General features: G+C 44.1%; 1 protein-coding gene across 1 annotated transcript in view; it reads right to left on the bottom strand.

Annotated features, from left to right (window-relative positions):
* Positions 1-3,950: 3,950 nt before the first annotated feature.
* DAPK1 (death associated protein kinase 1) overlaps positions 3,951-21,899 on the bottom strand; it is a 210,118-nt gene continuing 192,169 nt past the window's right edge. The window contains exons 22-27 of the mRNA XM_068552835.1: positions 21,324-21,521; positions 20,128-20,266; positions 18,882-19,002; positions 16,092-16,280; positions 5,018-6,246; positions 3,951-4,565 (exon numbers count right to left, since the gene is read on the bottom strand). Of these exons, the coding sequence (XP_068408936.1) occupies positions 4,532-4,565; positions 5,018-6,246; positions 16,092-16,280; positions 18,882-19,002; positions 20,128-20,266; positions 21,324-21,521 (1,910 nt within the window). The 3' untranslated portion in view covers positions 3,951-4,531. The remainder of the gene's footprint in view (positions 4,566-5,017; positions 6,247-16,091; positions 16,281-18,881; positions 19,003-20,127; positions 20,267-21,323; positions 21,522-21,899) is intronic.

Raw genomic sequence — 21,899 nt, 5'->3', positions numbered from 1 at the left:
TGGGTGTTTCAGCCAGGACTAGCCGCCGTTTCCTGGGGTCACTTCCAGCTCCGCCACGCACATTTCCAGAGATGCAGATGGAAGGGGGCTGACTACTCCTTCAGTCCCCTTTCACGGGCACCTCCCTGACCAGGCGTTCAGTGGGGACAGCAGTTTCTGTCCCTGACGTGGCCCCTGCCTGGCAGCTGCTGAGTCCTCTCACCAGCACATGACCTTTGTCTGCAATGATAAAAGTGACCTCAACCTCAGGTGGCCGCCCAAAGCACAGTCACTGTCCCTGAAAATAGCCCCCTGAGAGCAAATTCCTCGGACAGTCGAGTTGAGTGCCAAGGCTGGTTAGGGGAGCAGGCGCCAGCCCACCAAGCTCTGTGTCCCTGCTGTGAGCCTGGGGCTGGCGCCCATGATAGGCAATAGGTGCTCAGCAAACGTCTGGGGAATGGCGAATCAGAGCACGTTACCCTCATAAATGGTGTGGCCTAAGTCATCAAGAATCCAAAGTCCTGGGGCTTCCCTGGTGGCGCAGTGGTTAAGAATCCACCTGCCAATGCAGGGGACACGGGTTTGAGCCCTGGTCCGGGAAGATCCCACATGCCACGGAGCAACTAAGCCTGTGTGCCACAACTACTGAGCCTGTGCGCTAGAGCCCGCAAGCCACAACTACTGAGCCCGTGTGCCACAACTACTGAGCCTGTGAGCCACAACTACTGAGCCCGTGAGCCACAACTACTGAAGCCCGCGTGCCTAGAGCCCGTGCTCTGAAACAAGAGAAGCCACCACAATGAGAAGCCTGCGCACGTAACAGAGTAGCCCCTGCTCGCTGCAACTAGAGAAAGCCCACGCACAGCAACAAAGACCCAACATAGCCAAAAAAAAAAAAAAGAATCCAAAGTCCTTAAAAGACTGTTGGTGCCATCCCAGGTATGAATTCAAACTGAAAAACAAACAAAAAAACCCCAAAACACTGAACAATAAACAACAACAAAAAAGAAGCCAAACAAAATTCTCACCTCTTCCTCCCATGATAACCATTTTACAGGTTTTTTTTAAATAAAAAATATCAACTCTTCTAAAAAGCAATCTTTCATGTTTTTAATCCCCCCTTCCCCATAGTGGGGGGCACAGGCTTTGCTGGGCTGCTCTGAACACATGGGCAGTCCTGTATATTACTCAGCAAGCTTTACTGTTACCTGGATATTTTTAGGTTACAGCTTTATCTTTTTTCTCTTGTTCTTAAAAAATTGGGCTAAAATAAATATAATTTTTTTTCATTTTAACCACTTGTAACCGCATAGTGCAGTGGCAGTAAATACATTGACATTGGTGTGCAACCATCACCACTATTCACCTCCAGAACTTTTTTCACGTTGCAAAACTGCAACTATCCTTTTACTCTTAATGAAGCTTTTCAGTTCAAATCTACCCTTCGGTTTTACAGCCTGGCTGGCATCTAGCTGCTGCTGAGGCAGGAATAGCCAGGCCCAGCCTTTCATTTTGGAGTGGCTTTTCTGGGGTCACACCATCAGGGTTTGGTAAGACTGGTGCAGACTCTGGACACTGATAGGGCCAATTGTAGTTTTATGGTTTCAGGAAATCCTGTAGTTTTAATTGTAAACCCTTTCTGCAAAAAAGACCACCCAGAGTTCTGATTCCTTTCCGAAGATGTGGGATCCAGATTCTGGAAACGATCAGAACTCTCAGAAGTGCCCTCCAGCCCGTGCCAGGGAGGCTTTGGGTCCCTGGGATGCTCTTGCCCATAGGGGAACCTCAGGCACCCCAGGGCAGCCACAGCTCCCAGGGGATGAGGAACATGTTGCCCGAGTGCATTTTACAGCAACTCTAAGAAAAAGCGTCCATGAAAGGCTGCTTCTGGCTCCTAAGAACCTGTACCTTTTGATTCCCACTGTGGCTGCAGGAAGCGAGCTATGAATGGCCTGGTTTCTCCCCTTCTGCAGGAGGCAGAGCCGGCTACCCATGCTGGGGCTTTGCCAGGCAGTTTCAGCCTAACCAGAGTTCATGGCACTGAAGACCCCGAGATGCCGCCTGGAATGACCCCACAGCATTTCCCAGGGCAGGGCAGTGAGCTCAGTGGACCTTAAACTCTTCAAATTTGTGTAGTAATGATTCCGAAGTATGGCTTCAACATTTCAGGAGCTTAGGCGCCCCCATAACCTTATGGACAGGCACCTGCTTAAAACAAAAGTATAAAGACTCCTGCAGTCCTCTGCTTCACTGGCACAGCATCCTCCCCCTGCCCCTTCCTCCTGTTAACAGAACTCCCTTCTTGGGGGAAACTGCTCCTTTCCCAACACTGTCCTAGGGTCCCCAGGGCCAGGCCAATCTTGTGACTCTCTCTCTCCCAACCACTGGGATGGCTCCATGACCCAGACTGGAGCAGTCAGAATCCTTCTTTGGGATTTTACTTACTGAGGCTGCCAGAGGCAGCCCTTGCCTCCTGGGTCCTAGATCCTGGTGCCGGATCCTGCGATATGAAGCACTTTTGAAGCAGGAGAGATGAAGCTGACGTTCGGGAGGGAGTTGACTCACGAAAAGGAGGTTCTACTCCTCTAAGGCAATCACGATTTCAATTTCAGTGTTATCCTTTTGACGCATATTTACGTGTAGCTTTTAATTTTACTCCATTAATATTTCTTTTCTCCTTATAAAAGTAAATCGTTTATTACGTACCATTTAGGCAAAACAGAAATGAATTCTACTGCCACAACCGTAGAGAAAATCACCCACATCATTGTAGTCTTTTTCCTTCCAATCTTTTTTCTTTGCCCATTTTTTTAAAAACCAGTCATGAGATTTTACTAAAAAATGGGTTTTTTCAATTAGAGCTTTTGTCACTTACAGCTACCATGCAGGTCAAAACTAGGGTTTCTAGTTGATGGCCCGCAGCAGTGTGGTCTCTAAGTAAAAAGACGGGCGGGAAGGTATGTATCTTTTGTAGCAAGTTTTCTCTTGCTCCGCAGGAGCTCCCTCCACCTTTGTATAGGAAGAAAGCTTCCCCTGTTCCCCCATTGCTGAGCCTAAATGATCCTATTTGGTTTGGGGGTTCATCCTAGGAAAATGGGAGGGGCCTCTTTTCTTTAAAGCAAAAATACACGTGAGGGACTTCTCTGGTGGTGCAGTGGTTAAGAATCTGCCTGCCAATGCAGGGGACACGGGTTTGAGCCCTGGTCTGGGAAGATCCCACATGCCGCGGAGCAACTAAGCTCGTGCGCTACAACTACTGAGCTTGCGCTCTAGAGCCTGCGCGCCACAACTACTGAAGCCCGCGTGCCACAACTACTGAAGCCCGTGTGCCACAACTACTGAAGCCCGTGTGCCACAACTATTGAAGCCCGCATGCCTTAGAGCCCATGCTCCGTAACAAGAGAAGCCACCGCAATGAAAAGCCTGCACACCGCAACGAAGAGTAGCCCCCGCTTGCTGCAACTAGAGAAAGCCCGCACCAAGCAACAAAGACCCAACGCAGCCAAAAATAAATAAAAATAAAAATAAATAAATTAAAAAGAAATACATGTGAAATCACCTGAGCTCCTTCTGCTTCCCCACACCATTCCCAACTTTAGTAATAATTAAGCACATAATAAACTGGGTTGATTTCCACCCCTGAGAGTTTAGGTTTAATCACTTTCTAGACTGGTTTGTTCCACGAGGTGGGGTACTGGCAAATGAAAACAAAACAAAGAAAAAGAATCCCTTTTGAATTAAACACCAACAAACTAATGCAACAAGCAACAGTTTATTTATTAAAAAAAAAAAGGAAAAGAAAAAAAAGAACTAAAAAGAAAAGAAAACCGTTTTTTACTATATCTTATAGATTAAGTAAAAATACCTGTATTAATATATATGTATATACATACTGCATATATATATATATACATATGATATAACATTAAAATTACATGCTTCTCAGGACAGAAGAATTAGGACATGTTCCCTTATTTCGATTTAAAACTCTATCACAATTTAAAATCACTGCAAGAAAACTTGCTTCCTTTATTTTCTTTTTGAGACTTCAAGTACAGGAAGTTATCAAACCAGGATCTAAATGTGGAGAACCATCTGCTATGCACAAATGACAACAAACTGCCACAAATCATGAGTCGGGGGTCTTCTGAATTCTCACACAGTTCTTGGCTCCCTACAACAGTGTCAGCCTTCTACCTGAGATGACAGGGGATGATGAAGCGTGACAGTCTGCAGGTTCCACGTGGATGTTCACACTGACGTTGAAACAAAAGCAAACACAAACATGTCTTATCGTAGCAACAACACTGGCCATGAAATTGCTCTAGAGGAGGTTTCTTTCTCCCCTTTCCTTGTCAAAGGAAACACAAAAATTGCCAAAAAAAACAAAGAAACCAAAAAAAAAACCTCGGGTGAAGCACCTCTGGCGATGATCAGCATACAGCAAGAGACAGAGAGGGAGCGTTTCTTTCGCGACAGCTCCGGGCTGACTTGGATGATTTCAAACACACCCTCTTCTGCAAAAGGCACTCACATATTGTCTGTTTATAAATCATACAGTGGGATTCCTTACATGGGAGTTTTTCCTACAAATATAAAAGAGATAAGCTGAGGACATGGTATAACAAAGAAAAGAGTATAAGAAATACACATTTTGGATAAATGTCCACTTTCTTTAAAAAGGACAATCAATATAATACTTTAAAAAAATTTCATTGAAAAGTTAGGAATTCCAGTAAAATTATCAGTAAGAAGCAAGGTACTAGAGGATGAGAGATGGAGGGAGGCTAGCTTTTCAAATGGCCAAAGGAAAGGATAGGGTCTGCTCTTAAACTAGAAAGACCATTCACACACAATGCAATGTGTGAGAGGAGGGAGGTAGTAGCAGAGAAATAGGTGAAGCGGAAGGGAGGGTGGCGTCCTTCAGGATGTGGGCATAGGAAGGGACGCGCCAGAATCTCCAGTGGGAAAGATGGGCTGTGTTCCCCTTGCCTCTGCAGTTGGAAGAGACCCTGCCCAAGCCAAAGGCTGCCCTCACCGGGACACGACCGAGCTAATGGAATTATAAGATGTGCCACTGTTGCAGCTTGAGGCGTAGGCCTCCTGGCCGTTGCTGTCGAGGTTGATTTTGAACACAGAGGACGCCTTCAGTAGGAAGTCCGCCGCATCCCGGCGCCCCAGCTCCCTCAGTTTGGACATGAGGATGCCGACTGTGCTCTCGGGGTAGGAGGTCCATTCCCGGAGCAGGGCATGGACCGGGCTCGGGAGGAACTCCTTGGGAGACCCGTTATTGGTGTTGTACTTTGCCACAAGGTCGGGGAGACCCAAGTTCATGGCGAGAAGGCACCAGTCCTTCCCCATGGGATCGGGTGGGTCCAGCAGGCGACTGAGTTTCCTCCGGGTCAGGAGGTTCAGATCTGACGCATGGATGTCCATGCCCAGGCTGGCCTGTGAATAGACGTCGTGACAGCCAAAGCACATGATGCTGCTGAAGCTCTCCTTGTACCCGCCCATGGTGTTAGTCAGCGAGGTCTCCTTGAGGGTCTGTGCCCGGAAGAAGTCTCGCGGCTGGTAGATCATGACGGGCTCGTGGTGCTCTCTCAGCTGCTGGGGGCTCAGGTAGTGCTTCACCGTCAGCAGCCCGGGCAGCGTGGTGGCCATGACATTCTCGATGGTGCTGCACACCGAGTCCAGCAGGAGGCAGCACTTGATCTTTTCTGTCTCCAGACCGCGCACCTGGACCTCGATGCCCTGGCCATGGTTGACCAGAAGCACCAGCAGCTCGGCCCCACGGTTGGCAATCTTGCAGCCGTTCACCCACAGGCGGATGTCCGCGTCTCCCTCCGTGCTCTGCTGGTGGATCCACCTGCACAGGTTCACCTGCACCTTGTGAAAGATGCCGCACGGGAAGGGCGTGAGGTGCTCCACGGGGACGATGCGCACGCCACCGTAGACCCGCACCTCGTCCTCCTCATCCGTCCAGGACCGGTGCAGGTTGTCAGTCTTGATCAGGGCGGGGATGTCCACCATGGTACCGCTGCTCAGGTCCCGGGCGCAGATATCCATGGCATCTAGAATCTGCAGCAGCTCCTCCACGTCGCTGTCGGGCACCAGGCGCTGGACGTCCTCCATGGTGTAGCGGCCCCGGTAATGGTGCAGGGCCCGTGGGGTCTCGACGGAGAGCAGCTTCCCCAGAACGTTGGTGCAGAGCCAGCGGGGGTCTAGGAGCAGCACGTCCTGGACGGTTTCACTCTGCATGATGTTGATCTGCCAGAGGGGACAACGGGAAGTCACACATAGGAACATAAACGGCCAGATGCTTCAGCTGCTCAGAGCACTAAAGAGCCTGAGCAGGGATGAAATCTGTGCAGATGTTGTTAAGGAATGACTCAGCACATTCATATGGACAGATCTCAAAAATCAATACTGAGGCAAAAAACCAGCTTGGCAATGTCATAAGGGAGATTCTGAAAAAACTACCTTTGACCCTTATAAAAGGTCAATGTAATAAAAGACAGAGAGAGAGAGAGAAGGTAGCCAAATGCAATGGGTGATTTTTGACTGGATTCTGAATCCCCAAATAAATACACAAATGAATAAAATTAGCTATAAATGAAATTACTGGGACAAGTGGCAAACACTTGAATGAGGACTATAAATTCAACAGTAATGTTATATCAATGTTATGTTTCCAGGAGGTGATAATTAATTATATTGTGGTTATGTGGGAGAATGTCTTTCTCTTTAGGAGGTACAAGCTAAATATTTAGGGGTGAAAGGTCATGATGTTTGCAAAGCAAATAAATAAATAGAAGAGAAAGAGATAAAGCAAATGTAGCAAAATGTAAACAACTGGTTAAATTAGGTGTCGAGGATATGAGGAGATATTGTACTAGTCTTCCAACTTCTCTGAATGATTGAAATTTTTCAAAAAAGATTCAGAATGTTACAATATTAGACTGTTAGGTAAATTTTTAACACACATACATATAAAAAGGGTCTAGAAAGATACGCTACCATGACAGTGGTTGGCCCTGGAGTGGTGAGAGAGGAAAGTGGCAAGAGGTGGCCAAAAGGGACTTAAGCTTTTCCTGTCACATTCATTTCTTTAAAAAGCAGAAGTCAGAAAGAAAAAAAAAAGTGACAAAAAATAGAAGCAACTTTCCCCTTTACTGAACACTTAACCCTCCCTCCCTTCCCTCCCTATTCTGGGCTAGTTCTACAAAGAACGGTGATCCAAGGTGGACTCCATTCTCACGTGGAGGCTGAGACCCTGGACCTGTTTGCACCAGAAGTACTTTTCTCCCCACAGTCTGGTTTAAATCTTTGAGATGCCCTGTAGATATGATTCTGTTCAAAATTGAGACTTAGAGTGTACATTTCTGGAATGTGCAGCAGTATCTACTTAATTTTTGATAAGGCATTTGGTGGAATACTGCCTGCAGTTCAGTCCTAGACACAACTATCTCCTCAGGGTCACAAAAGACAGACTGATAAACTGTGCCATATTGGAGGAGACTAAGGAGACAGATGACTGAGTGCAGTGTGGGATCCTGAGCCGAAAAAAGACAGGACAACTGATGAAATCTGAATAAGATCCTTAGGTTACTTACTAGAGGGCAGGAATAGTACTGGAGGAGGGGCTGGGGGCCAATGAGAATGGGGGCCGCCTGATTTAGATTTCCCTTCTTTTTTATTCTGCCTTCACTTACTTATTAAAGTCTCAAGGGCAAGGAGGGATGTCGTGTCAAATAATGTGGATTAATTGCTATGAGCTAGAAAATTGCTGGCAAATGCCACAAGGCAAGAGAATACTGTATTAAGAAGAGTGAGTTTATTATTATGGTGACAATATATATTTTTATATCTAGCACTATATTACAAGGTTAGGTTTGGTCCCTTGCTTATCCCCACCCTTGGATTCAATCATTTAAAGTACTGCTGGAGAGACCTTCAAGATGGTGGAGGAGTAAGACATGGAGCTTACCCTCCTCCCCACAAATACATCAGAAATACATCTGCATGTGGAACAACTCCTACAGAACACCTACTGAACGCTGGTAGAAGACCTCAGACTTCCCAAAAGGCAAGAAACTCCCCATGTACCTGGGTAGGACAAAAGAAAAAAGAAAAAACAGAGACAAAAGAATAGGGATGGGAACTGCACCAGTGGGAGGGAGCTGTGAAGGAGGAAAAGTTTCCACACACTAGGAAGCCCCTTCACTGGTGGTGACAGGGGGTGGCGGTGGGGGGGGGAAGCTTCGGAGCCACGGAGGAGAGCGCAGCAACAGGGGTGCAGAGGGCAAATCGGAGAGATTCCCGCACAGAGGATTGGTGCCGACCAGCACTCACCAGCCCGAGAGGCTTGTCTGCTCACCCACCAGGACGGGTCGGGGCTGGGAGCTGAGGCTTGGGCTTCGGAGGTCAGACCCCAGGGAGAGGACTGGGGTTGGCTGAGTGAACACAGCCTGAAGGGGGCCAGTGCACCACAGCTAGCCGGGAGGGAGTCCGGGAAAAAGTCTGGACCTGCCTAAGAGTCAAGAGACCATTGTTTCGGGATGCACGAGGAGAGGGGATTCAGAGCACCGCCTAAACGAGCTCCAGAGATGGGAGCAAGCTGCGGCTATCTGCCTGGACACCAGAGAGACAGGCATGAGATGCTAAGGCTGCTGCTGCAGCCAGCAAGAAGCCTGTGTGCAAGCACAGGACACTATCCACACCTACCCTCCTGGGAGCCTGTGCAGCCCACCACTGCCAGGGTTCCGTGATCCAGGGACAACTTCCCTGGGAGAACACACGGCACGCCTCAGGCTGTTGCAAGGTCACACCAGCCTCTGCCCACCACAGGCTCGCCCCACATTCTGTACCCCTCCTTCCCCCTGGCCTGAGTGAGCCAGAGCACCCTAATCAGCTGCTACTTTAACCCCATCCTGTCTGAGCGAAGAACAGACACCCTCAGGTGACCTACACGCAGAGGAGAGGCCAAACCCAAAGCTGAACCCCAGGAGCTGTGTGAACAAAGAAGAGAAAGGGAAATCTCTCCCAGCAACCTCAGGAGCAGCTGATTAAATCTCCACAATCAACTTGATGTGCCCTGCATCTCTGGAATACCTGAATAGAAAACAAACCATCCCAAAATTGAGGCGGTGGACTTTGGGAGCAACTGTGGACTTGGGGTTTGCTTTCTGCATCTAATTTTTTTTGGTTTTGTGCTTATTGTAGTTTAGTATTTAGAGTTTATTATCATTGGTAGATTTATTTATTGATTTGGTTGCTCTCTTACTTTTTTTTATATATATAGATATATATATATTTTTTTCCTTTTTCTCTTTTTGTGAGTGTGTATGTGTATGCTTCTTTGGGTGATTTTGTCTGTATAGTTCTGCTTTTACCATTTGTCCTAGGGTTCCGTCTGTTTTTTCCTTTTTTAGTATAGTTTTTAGCACTTGTTATCATTGGTGGATTTGATTTTTTGGTTGCTCTCTTCTTTCTTTTTTTTTAATATTACTTAAATTTTTAAAAAAAATTTTTAATAATTTTTTTATTTTAATAACTTTATTTTCCTTCCTTCCTCCCTCCCTCCCTCCCTTCCTCCCATTCTTTCTTTTTTTGTCCCTTTTCTTCTGAGCCATGTGGCTGACTTGGTGCTCTGGGCCGGGTGTCTGGCCTGTGCCTCTGAGGTGGGAGAGCCGTGTTCAGGACATTGGTCCACCAGAGACCTCCTGGCTCCATGTAATATCAAATGGCGAAAGCTCTCCCAGAGATCTCCATCTCAACGCTAAGACCCAGCTCCACTCAATGACCAGCAAGCTCCAGTGCTGGACACCTTAGGCCAAACAACTAGCAAGACAGGAACATAAACCCACACATTAGCAGAGAGACTGCCTAAAATCATAATAAGGTCACAGTTACTCCAAAACATACCACTGGACACGGTCCTGCCCACCAGAAAGACAAGATCCAGCCTCATCCACCAGAACACAGACACTAGTCCCCTCCACCAGGAAGCCTACATAACCCACTGAACCAACCTTAGGCACTGGGGGCAGACACCAAAAACAATAGGGACTACAAACCTGCAGACTGCGAAAAGGAGACCCTAAACACAGTAAGTTAAGCAAAATGAGAAGACAGAGAAACACACAGCAGATGAAGGAGCAAGGTAAAAACCCACCAGATCAAACAAATGAAGAGGAAATAGGCAGTCTACCTGAAAAAGGATTCAGAGTAATGACAGTAAAGATGATCCAAAATCTTGGAAATAGAATGGAGAAAATACAAGAAACGTTTAACAAGGACCTGGAAGGACTAAAGAGCAAACAAACAGTGATGAACAACACAATAAATGAAATTAAAAATTCTCTAGAAGGAATCAATAGCAGAATAACTGAGGCAGAAGAACGGATAAGTGACCTGGAAGATAAAATACTGGAAATAACTACCACAGAGCAGAATAAAGAAAAAAGAATGAAAAGAATTGAGGACAGACTCAGAGACCTCTGGGACAACATGAAACGCACCAACATTCGAAGTATAGTGGTCCCAGAAAAAGAAGAGAAAAAGAAAGGGACTGAGAAAATATTTGAAGAGATTATAGTTGAAAAATTCCCTAATATGAAAAAGGAAATAGTCAGTCAAGTCCAGGAAGCACAGAGAGTCCCATACAGGATAAATCCAAGGAGAAACATGACAAGACACATACTAATAAAACTATCAAAAATTAAATACAAAGAAAAAATATTAAAAGCAGAATGGGAAAAGCAACTATTAACATACAAGGGAATCCCCAAAAGGTTAATAGCTGATCTTTCAGCAGAAACTCTGTAAGCCAGAGGGAGTGGCAGAACATATTTAAAGTGATGAAAGGGAAAAACCTACAACCAAGATTACTCTACCCAGCAAGGATCTCATTCAGATTCGACAGAGAAATTAAAACCTTTACAGACAAGCAAAAGCTAAGAGAATTCAGCACCACCAAACCAGCTTTACAACAAATGCTAAAGGAACTTCTCTAGGCAGGAAACATAAGAGAAGGAAAAGACCTACAATAGCAAACCCAAAACAATTAAGAAAATGGTTATAGGAAAATACATATCGATAATTACCTTAAATGTAAATGGATTAAATGGTCCAACCGAAAGACAAAGACTGGCTGAATGGATACAAAAACAAGACCTGTATATATGCTATCTACAAGAGACCCACTTCAGATCTAGTGACACATACAGACTGAAAGTGAGGGGATGGAAAAAGATATTCCATGCAAATGGAAATCAAAAGAAAGCTGGAGTAGCAATTCTCATATCAGACAAAAGAGACTTTAATATAAAGACTATTTCAAGAGACAAAGAAGGACACTACATAATGATCCAGGGATCAATCCAAGAAGAAGATATAACAACTGTAAATATTTATGCACCCAACATAGGAGCACCTCAATACATAAGGCAAATGTTAACAGCCATAAAAGGGAAAATCGACAATAACACAATCATAGTAGGGGACTTTAACACCCCACTTTCACCAATTGACAGATCATCCAAAATGAAAATAAATAAGGAAACACAGCTTTAAATGATACATTAAACAAGATGGACTTAATTGATATTTATAGGACATTCCATCCAAAAACAAAAGAATACACTTTCTTCTCAAGTGCTCATGGAACATTCTCCAGGATAGATCATATCTTAGGTCACAAATCAAGCCTTGGTAAATTTAAGAAAATTGAAATCATATCAAGTATCTTTTCTGACCACAATGCTATGAGAGTAGATATCAATTACAGGAAAAAATCTGTAAAGAATACAAACACATGGAGGATAAACAATACACTACTAAATAACGAAGAGATCACTGAAGAACTCAAAGAGGAAATCAAAATATACCTAGAAACAAATGACAATGAAAACAGGTTGACCCAAAACCTATGGGATGCAGCAAAAGCAGTTCTAAGAGGGAGGTTTATAGCAATACAATACTACCTCAAGAAACAAGAAACATCTTAAATTAACAAGCTAACCTTACACCTAAAGCAATTAGAGAAAGAAGAACAAAAAAACCCAAATTTAGCAGAAGGAAAGAGATCATAAAGATCAGATCAGAAATAAATGAAAAAGAAATGAAGGAAACGATACCAAAGATCAATAAAACTAAAAGCTGGTTCTTCGAGAAGATAAACAAAATTGATAAACCATTAGGCAGACTCATCAAGAAAAAAGAGGAGAAGACTCAAATCAATAGAATTAGAAATGAAAAAGGAGAAGTAACAACTGACACTGCAGAAATACAAAGGATCATGAGAGATTACTACAAGCAACTCTATGCCAATAAAATGGACAACCTGGAATAAATGGACAAATTCTTAGAAAAGCAAAACCTTCCAAAACTGAACCAGGAAGAAATAGAAAATATAAAGAGACCAATCACAAGCACTGTAATTGAGACTGTGATTAAAAATCTTCCAACAAACAAAAGCCCAGGACCAGATGGCTTCACAGGTGAATTTTATCAAACATTTAGACAAGAGCTAACACCTATCTTTCTCAAACTCTTCCAAAATATAGCAGAGGGAGGAACACTCCCAAATTGATTCTATGAGGCCACCATCAACCTGATACCAAAACCAGACAAAGATGTCACAAAGAAATAAAACTACAGGCCAATATCACTGATGAACATAGATGCAAAAATCCTCAACAAAATACTAGCAAAGAGAAGCCAAGAGCACATTAAAAGGATCATACACCATGATCCAGTGGGGTTTACCCCAGGAATGCAAGGATTCTTCAATATACGCAAATCAATCAATGTGATAAACTATATTAACAAACTGAAGGAGAAAAACCAAACCATATTAACAAACTGAAGGAGAAAAACCATATGATCATCTCAGCAGATGCAGAAAAAGCTTTTGACAAAATTCAACACCCATTTATGATAAAAAGCCTTCAGAAAGTAGGCACAGAGGGAACTTAGCTCAACATAATAAAGGCCATATATGACAAACCCACAGCCAACATTGTTCTCAATGGTAAAAAATTGAAACCATTTCCTCTAAGATCAGGAACAAGACAAGGTTGTCCACTCTCCCCACTATTATTCAACATAGTTTTGGAAGTTTTAGCCACAGGAATCAGAGAAGAAAAAGAAGTAAAAGGAATCCAAGACAGAAAAGAAGAAGCAAAGCTGTCACTGTTTGCAGATGACATGACGCTATACACAGAGAATCCTAAAGATGCTACCAGAAAACTACTAGAGCTAATCAATGAATTTGGTAAAGTAGCAGGATACAAAATTAATGAACAGAAATCTCTTGCATTCCTATATACTAATGAATGAAATACCTAGGAATAAACCTACCTAAGGAGACAAAAGACCTGTATGCAGAAAACTATAAGACACTGATGAAAGAAAAAAGATGATACAAACAGATGGAGAGATATACCATGTTCTTGGATTGGAAGAATCAACATTGTGAAAATGACTATACTACTCAAAGCAATCTACAGATTCAATGCAATCCCTATCAAACTACCAATGGCATTTTTCACAGAACTAGAACAAAAATTTCACAATTTCTTTGGAAACACAAAAGACCCTGCATAGCCAATGCAATCTTGAGAAAGAAAAACAGGGCTGGAGGAATCAGGCTCCCTGACTTCAGACTATACTACAAAGCTACAGTAATCAAGACAGTATGGTACTGGCACAAAAACAGAAATATAGATCAATGGAATAGGATAGAAAGGCCAGAGATAAACCCATGCACATATGGTCACCTTATTTTTGATAAAGGAGGCGAGAATATATAATGGAGAAAAGACAGCCTCTTCAATAAGTGGTGCTGGGAAAACTGGACAGCTGCATGTAAAAGAATGAAATTAGAACACTACCTAACACCATACACAAAAATAAACTCAAAATGGATTAAAGACCTAAATGTAAGGCCAGACACTATCAAACTCTTAGAAGAAAACATAGGCAGAACGCTGTATGACATAAATCACAGCAAGAACCTTTTGACACACCTCCTAGAGCAATGGCAATAAAAACAATAATAAACAAATGGGACCTAATGAAACTTCAAAGCTTTTGCACAGCAAAGGAAAACATAAACAAGACGAAAAGACAACCCTTAGAATGGGAGAGAATATTTGCAAATGAAGCAACTGACAAAGGATTAATCTCCAAAATGTAAAAGCAGCTCATGCAGCTCAATGTCAAAAAAACAAACAACCCAATCCAAAAATGGGCAGAAGACTTAGACATTTCTCCAAAGAAGATATACAGACAGCCAACAAACACATGGAAGAATGCTCAACATCACTAATCATTAGAGAAATGCAAATCAAAACTACAATGAGGTATCACCTCACACCAGTCAGAATGGCCATGATCAAAAAATCTACAAACAATAAATGCTGGAGAGGGTGTGGAGAAAAGGGAACCTCTTGCACTGTTGGTGGCAATGTAAATTGATACAGCCAGTATGGAGAACAGTATGGAGGTTCCTTAAAAAACTAAAAATAGAACTACCACATGACCCAGGAATCCCACTACTGGGCATATACCTTGAGAAAACCGTAATTCAAAAAGAGTCATGTACCACAATGTTCATTGCAGCTCTATTTACAATAGCCAGGACATGGGAGCAACCTAAATGTCCATAGACAGATGAATGGATAAAGAAGATGTGGCACGTATATACAATGGAATATTACTCAGCCATAAAAAGAAACGAAATTGAGTTATTTGTAGTGAGGTGGATGGACCTAGAGTCTGTCATACAGAGTGAAGTAAGTCAGAAAGAGAAAAACAAATACCGTATGCTAACACACATATATGGAATCTAAAAAAAAAAGAAAATGGTTCTGAAGAACCTAGTGGCAGGACAGGAATAAAGACGCAGACATAGAGAATGGACCTGAGGACATGGGGAGGGGGAAGGGTAAACTGGGAAGAAGTGAGAGAGTGGCATTGACATATATACACTACCAAATATAAAATAGTTAGCTAGTGGGAAGCAGCCGCATAGCACAAGGAGATCAGCTCCGTGCTTTGTGACCACCTAGAGGGGTGGGTTAGGGAGGGTGGGAGGGAGACGCAAGAGGGAGGGAATATGGGGATATATGTATACATATAGCTGATTCACTTTGTTATAAAGCAGAAACTAACACACCATTGTAAAGCAATTATACTCCAATAAAGATGTTACCAAAAAAAAAAAAAGATAAAGTACTGCTGGAGGGGCCAGTAGATTAGCCTGTAGTTTCATTGGAATTCAAAGACTGACACAATCACTGCTTGAGGCTCTAGTTTTTAGGGTCACTGGCTTCTTGATTCAAGTAGAATTTCAAACCTATGTAATCCATGGCCAAGGGCTCCACATGGTACCTGAGACTGGGTAGGGAAGCTTCTGGTTTGTAAAATTCCTGGAACTGCTTCTGGTTTTTCATATTTAGAACTGTTCTTCTTGGCCCATACTAGCTTACACTGTCTCCTGATTTCACATGATGGAAGAATGTGAAGGCTATGCGCCCTTGAGAGGGAAAGGCAGCATATGAAGCAATTAGAACAGGGTTCCCAAACTGCACCCCAGAGCTGAACCAGGAAGAGAGATTCCTATTTCTTGGTCATTTCTGGGGATCACTGCTTGCCGTGTCTTAGTGTCTCCAGATGCTCTCTCCCTGAAGATATGTCACTACTATTTCTTGATTGTCTGTGAGGCCAAGAAGTCTGTTTGGAGTTGATACACTCCATGGAGAGCAGCCATCCTGAAGACTGCAGGAATCACAGCTAAGCATCAGCTGCCCCAGGGAGAGAGAGGAGAGGCCCAGTCACCCAGCATAGCAGGAACTGTGCTCCCAAACTGAGAAGCCGGAAAACAAACCAACCAAAGCAAGAGAAAACAACAGCTCTTAAGGTGAACAGGAGAGCAAAGAACCGCAGTTCGGGGAATCACTCGAGGCTTCCTGTGATAGTCACACATCTGGAAACATCATGGGTAGTGGGCAGTTGCCACTCGGCCTCTGTGGCTCATCCCACCTTCAAACACTGGAAATGCATCCCAGGGCCCCCGCCCAGACCCTTGCCAGGGCTGGAGCCCTCACCTCGCCGGCACTGTGGAGCTGCTGGGCGATGTGCCGGAGGTCCGCCTCGCTGGCCAGGGGGTTCAGCTGGTCCTGCACGTCGTACACAAACTGCTGCAATGACATCAGCTGGTTGGGTCCGTTGAGCTTCCTCCAGGAGGGCAGCGTGGAGATGATTTTCTCACACAGGTGAGTCATTGGAGGGCAGACCTAGAACATGCAGAACAGGCAGGTCAACGCACAGCTGTGGGGACTCAGGAGGAGCCGGGATAAAACGATGCCGCTCACATCTGCACTGTTGCATGTAATTCTTTGGATGCACCAGTGTTTTTTGGGTAAGTACTGGGGCAGTTTTGTTTTTTCAGTGTTGCCTTTAAGCAGAATCTATTTAACAAATATAAAATTTTATAGAGGCTTTCATTTCCACTGCTCGTTTTAAATAGATGGCAAGGCTTCACAAAAAATGGCTTTGAAATTGTGGACTCAATTAACTAACGTTCACTAACTCCTAATGTTTTCCTCCCTCCCTCTCTTGGAGTGAGGGTTTCAGCCAGGTGATGGCCACTTTATGAACAAAGAGACAGGAAAAGAGAGTAAGTATCATTATCATTATTAAATGGCTTTTTACCAGTAAATTAGGTATTCATGGGGATTACTGTTGAAATATTTCAAATTTGATTAATTCTTGGTAATTGGCTTGAAATGAGGTTTTTTTTTTAAATTTTTTTTATTTATGGCTGTGTTGGGTCTTCGTTTCTGTGCGAGGGCTTTCTCTAGTTGCGGCGAGCGGGGGCCACTCTTCATCGCGGTGCGCGGGCCTCTCACTATCGCGGCCTCTCTTGTCGCGGAGCACAGGCTCCAGACGCGCAGGCTCAGCAATTGTGGCGCATGGGCTTAGTTGCTCCGCGGCATGTGGGATCTTCCCAGACCAGGGCTCGAACCCACGTCCCCTGCATTGGCAGGCAGATTCTCAACCACTGCGCCACCAGGGAAGCCCTTGAAATGAGTTTTTAATCTCTTAACTTGGTTAAATAAATCAGTCTGTGTTACAGACTCATAATCAGCACACTTTCCTAATTAAAAGCCCCATGAGCCATACACGGCACTGCATCATTAATCAGGCAGTCCCTTCTCGAATCTCATCTTTTACACCCCCTACATTCCACTCCCTATTCAACGAACAGTATTCCCAGGGATAAAGGCAGTTTGTTTGGTGAGCGTCATCTGCCCGACCGCAGGAGTTGGGGGTGTGCGGGAGGTGAAGCAGACATCATGTGAAGCCACACCCCAGCTCAAGACTCTTCAGGGAGCACAGGCCCTCATCCCACCTGGTGAGCAGGTGCTGAGCCGGTCACAGACCACTGTTCCCGATCGCCACCCACTGGTTTCCGTGACCAGGTTCTCCAAGGCCCTCCAGGCTTACCCCCTGCCCACTGACTCTGCCGTAGTGTAGCCCCCTTTAGAAAGCGAGGGTCAAGCTTCACGAGGGAGGAGAGGGTTCCTGAAAGTTCCAAAAGCATGCCTAGAACTGGAGCCTGGTATTGTAAGCACGGCACTTCTATCAGGCAAACGGTGAGTTATAACTAAAGACGGCACCTGCCAGGCAGGGGAGCGAGAGCCATGTCCTCCCTGTTACACTCGAGCTTAGAAGCAGGAACAGTCCCCGGAGCATTTTTTTTTAGGATTTTTCTATTGGGATATTTGCCCATTTCTTACCCATTTCAGACAGCTTTTTGAATATTATGGATAGCAACCTTTTATATGCCAGGGGCATTGAGAATATTTTTTTCCCAATCTATCTCACCTTTTAACTTTGTTTACGGAATTTATTTGCCAGAAAAAGCTTCTATGTTGTCAAATGTATTTGACAAAATGTTGGTGTATTTTCTTTGAAAACTTCTGAGGTTTTCTATCTTGGCTTAAAAGGTTTCTCAAAGCACTCCTAAGTTATTTTAAACATAAATTATCTTGCATTTCCATCAAGATACTGCTTTATTTTTTACATTTAAAAGCTTTAATCTGCCTACAGTCTATTTTTGGGCTACGTAGTGAGCAGGAGTTCAACCTAGTTTCCTTCTAGGCAAATAGCCAGTTGTGCCAGATCATTGATTAAATAAACATTTTCCCCATTAAATTTAAATAACATCTATGTCCTCTATTAAATTTCTGCAGATGTTCTGATTTACTTCAACACTCACTAATCTATTCCAGTTATTTATTGGTTTATTGATTACAGAGCCTTTATAACATGTTTCATTTATTCTTCTATTGAAATTTTAAGACAAAAACCCAATCTCCTCAATCCCATTCAGATGCTAACTGGAACTGTATAAAGTTTATATAACTTGGGAAAATGAAACACTTAGTAATAAAATCTTGCCATCCAAGAACACCATCTCATTCCATTTGGACAGCTATTATTTTATGCTCTTCAGTGAATTTTGTTGGTGACTGTTTTTCTACTTTTCTGCATTTCCCAAATATTTCACAAAAAGTCACTTTTGAATTGCTTTTGTAATTTCTAACAAACAACAAACAATTTTACTTTTAAACAAACAACCAAAACTGTCAGAATTTCATACACTCTAACCTTGTCCATAACAACGCTTCATCTCAAGGCCATCTCCTTGTTTCTCTACTCTTCCTTCCTTACCCCAGGGTAACAGGATAAAAACATGGCCACGCAGACACTGCGTGCTGGGTCCCATGAAAACCAGACCAAACCCAGAGGGCCACACAAAGAGGCCCAACTCCCGGGTCACTGGATGGTCCGGGGGAAGGTTGGGTCCAGCCCTCCCCAGGTATACTCACCGAAACAATCTGGCTCCGTATTTCTTGCAGGTGATTTCGAAGTACCTTCATGTCCTTAGACCCAGAAGCCCCGGCATCCAGAACAAACAGCTTATTTGAAATGTGAAGATCGTTCCCAAACCTAAGGGAAGAGCAGTGACCGCCTCAGAGTGACGCAGTCTCACCGGGTGTTTCCACAGAGGGCCAGGCTCCTGCTGGCCCAAAAGGCTGGTGGGAGGCAAGGAAGTTCTGGTGGCCTTGCAGGGACACCCCGCACCTGCTGTTGGCTGGACTCTGTAATGTCACCCTGGGGTGGAGGCCTGGGGACACCGCCTGCTCCAGGTGCAGACAGGCGCCCCAGCTTCCACAAAACGGGGGAAACAGCTTCCCCCGACGCAGGAAAGGGGAGGCCTAATGCACTCACTTTACAAGGCAGGAGAACAGATGCTGCTGCAGGTTGATGGAGTGAGAACAGAGGGATGAGTATGAAATAACACCTTAGATCTAAAATATTAGTAGAAGCCCTATTTTTCACATCAGGAAGATAACAGAGAAGTGTTGTCAGTTGATAAACCAAGAATTCAAATTACTAGCATATTAAACAGAAATGCAGGTTCAAACTTTTTTGGGGATAGACACTAAGTAAAAATAGATACTTTTACATTGTGATTCTGTGCACATCCATATTTATAAGTGAAAAAAACGTTTTCCAAAAATACTTGACACAAAATGCACTCTGATATTTTCCATCACGTCCTTCTCCCCTCCACTCCACTCCAGACCTCCTAAATGAATTTCATGATCCACTAGCAGGTTGCAACTTACATTTTGAGGAATACTGATGGATGTTCTCACCAAAAAAAAAAAAAAAAAAACGATAAATGGGTGAGGTGACGGATGTGTTAATTAACGAGATGGAGAGAATCCTTTCACATTGTATACATACATCAAATCACCACTTCATACAATTTAAATATCTTACAATTTCACTTGTCAATTATTCCTCCCTAGAGCTGAAAAAAAATACATAAAACAACTAAAAGGAGTTACCTCTGGGCAGTGGTACTCGGGGGTGAGGACAGAAGTGAGAAGGCCGCTGATTTTTATTATGTGCCCTTTACTTCTGTTTGATTTGTTATTATGTGTATTTGTGGCTTTGGTAAAAAAAATTCGACCAAGCCAAAGAGGCCTTTCAGTTCTTTAATTCCTTTCTCTGGGTCACATGACTTTGGCTGTATCACCCCTGAAGATGCAGCAGCCGACTTACCTGTTCCTGACCTCTTTCAGCAACGAGGTGTCTTTGTCATATCCGAACTCGCCTCCAGCTAGACGAGGAATGTTCATGATGTCGGCGTGGGTGGCCACCAGGACAACTCGGAGTGGGTTCTTCAGCTTGCCGCCAAAGGCTGAGGGCAGAGAGCAAACCGTTTCACAGGTGGGTCCTCCATCCTGCCCAGGTGAGGTTGGGTGCTCTGCCTGAGGCCTGGGCCGTCTTGCCAGGCGGACATGCAACTTTGCCCGCAGACCTGAGGGCCCCAGGCCTGCTGCTAGGAGTGACCTCTGGAAGGCCTAGGCCTGGCCCAGAATGGAATGAGCCTATTTCCTGGGCCTCCAGGAAGATTGCTCTGAAGTGAACTAGAAGCGACCACAGGGCATAAGGCAGCTTCTCAGATCTTCCTCCAAATAGGCCTTGTTTGCATGGTGAGGAGAGATCTAACCTCTGACCAGGGGGACACCCTTTATAAGACCAGAGCAAGCCCGCTGAATGCAGCACCAGCACAGAAATGGCTCAGAAGGGAGACTCCTGCAGTTCACACAGGCAGAGAGCCTCTCACTTATGGGCATGTTTAAAACGAAAACATGAAAAAGAATGAGAAAGAAAGAGGCAAAATTGGAGGTACCCTGAGGGGAATTAGCCCAATTTATTTTATTATTGTAAGCTTTTCAAAAAAAAATGACTGCTGAGGTTTGCATTTCATCAGGGAAGGCTGCTTCTTTTTTTGTATGAAAAGAACAAAATAAGTCCGTCCATGCTGTCTTTTCCTCTAGGGATAAGGCTAAGATAATGCATTCAGTTATCATGGTTCCTTTTCTTTCATTTTTGATGGAACTACAGAACAAAGGAGAGTTCATTCTATTAATTATGTACCCATTAGGTAAGGCACAGTAGCTGTCAAAGGAGGTATCCCACTTTGCACCTAACAAAAATGACTACAGCCCTAAAATATAGAAAGAAAGTGAGAAATGGCTCTCAAGGAATTGCTCAGAATTGAGTCTTTGTGGCAGAAATATGCAATCATGAAACAACTCCTTGCAGAACAAAACAAACAGCTGAGCCCTAGGAAACTTCTAGAGTGGAAGGAGGAACAAGGGTTCCCGCAGCTGTTGGCCACAAGCTGTCGGATCCGGGCATGACCAGGGTGCGAGACCGACAGGAAAGGCACGCCCTCCTCCTCGGCTTACCTATGGGCTCTTCAACCGGGACAAGAGACTTCAGAAAACTGAGCCAGAAAATCACTTGATTCAGCTGGATCTCGTAGGGTTCTTCTAGACTGAAAACGACAACATGGATGGACGTGGGATCATTTGCAGCAAAATAGTCATAACAGCAGAAGTATACAGGATTTCCAGAGAACTCCCACACACTGAAATCGCCAACGCCTACAGAGAAAAAGAAAAAGAAAGATTATGATTGTGAAACACCACCACCAAATTTCAATCACAGTTTTTCTCAGCACTTTAGGGATGACCAGTAGGGACAGTGACATTCATAGCATTCATCTATTTATTTATGCATCTACTTAAGTATAGCTCTACATATGGAATATTTACATTTCCCTATTTCTTATGTCTATGTCTGTTTTTACATCCATGCCTATTACAATATCTATATCCATAAACCTACTTATATCTGTATCTGCTTATCCATTTTCCTTAATGCCTTCATTATTGTATCTGTATCTCTATCTCTAGCACATCTACTTATAATACCGCAGAGTGGTACACACACACACACACGTAACACCCCACACACGTGTG

The sequence above is a fragment of the Eschrichtius robustus genome, chromosome 10 (assembly GCF_028021215.1).
Source record: "Eschrichtius robustus isolate mEscRob2 chromosome 10, mEscRob2.pri, whole genome shotgun sequence".
In the NCBI taxonomy this organism is placed as follows: domain Eukaryota; kingdom Metazoa; phylum Chordata; class Mammalia; order Artiodactyla; family Eschrichtiidae; genus Eschrichtius; species Eschrichtius robustus.
The sequence above is the reverse complement of the archived record's forward strand: the minus strand, read 5'-3'. Positions and strand labels throughout refer to the sequence as shown.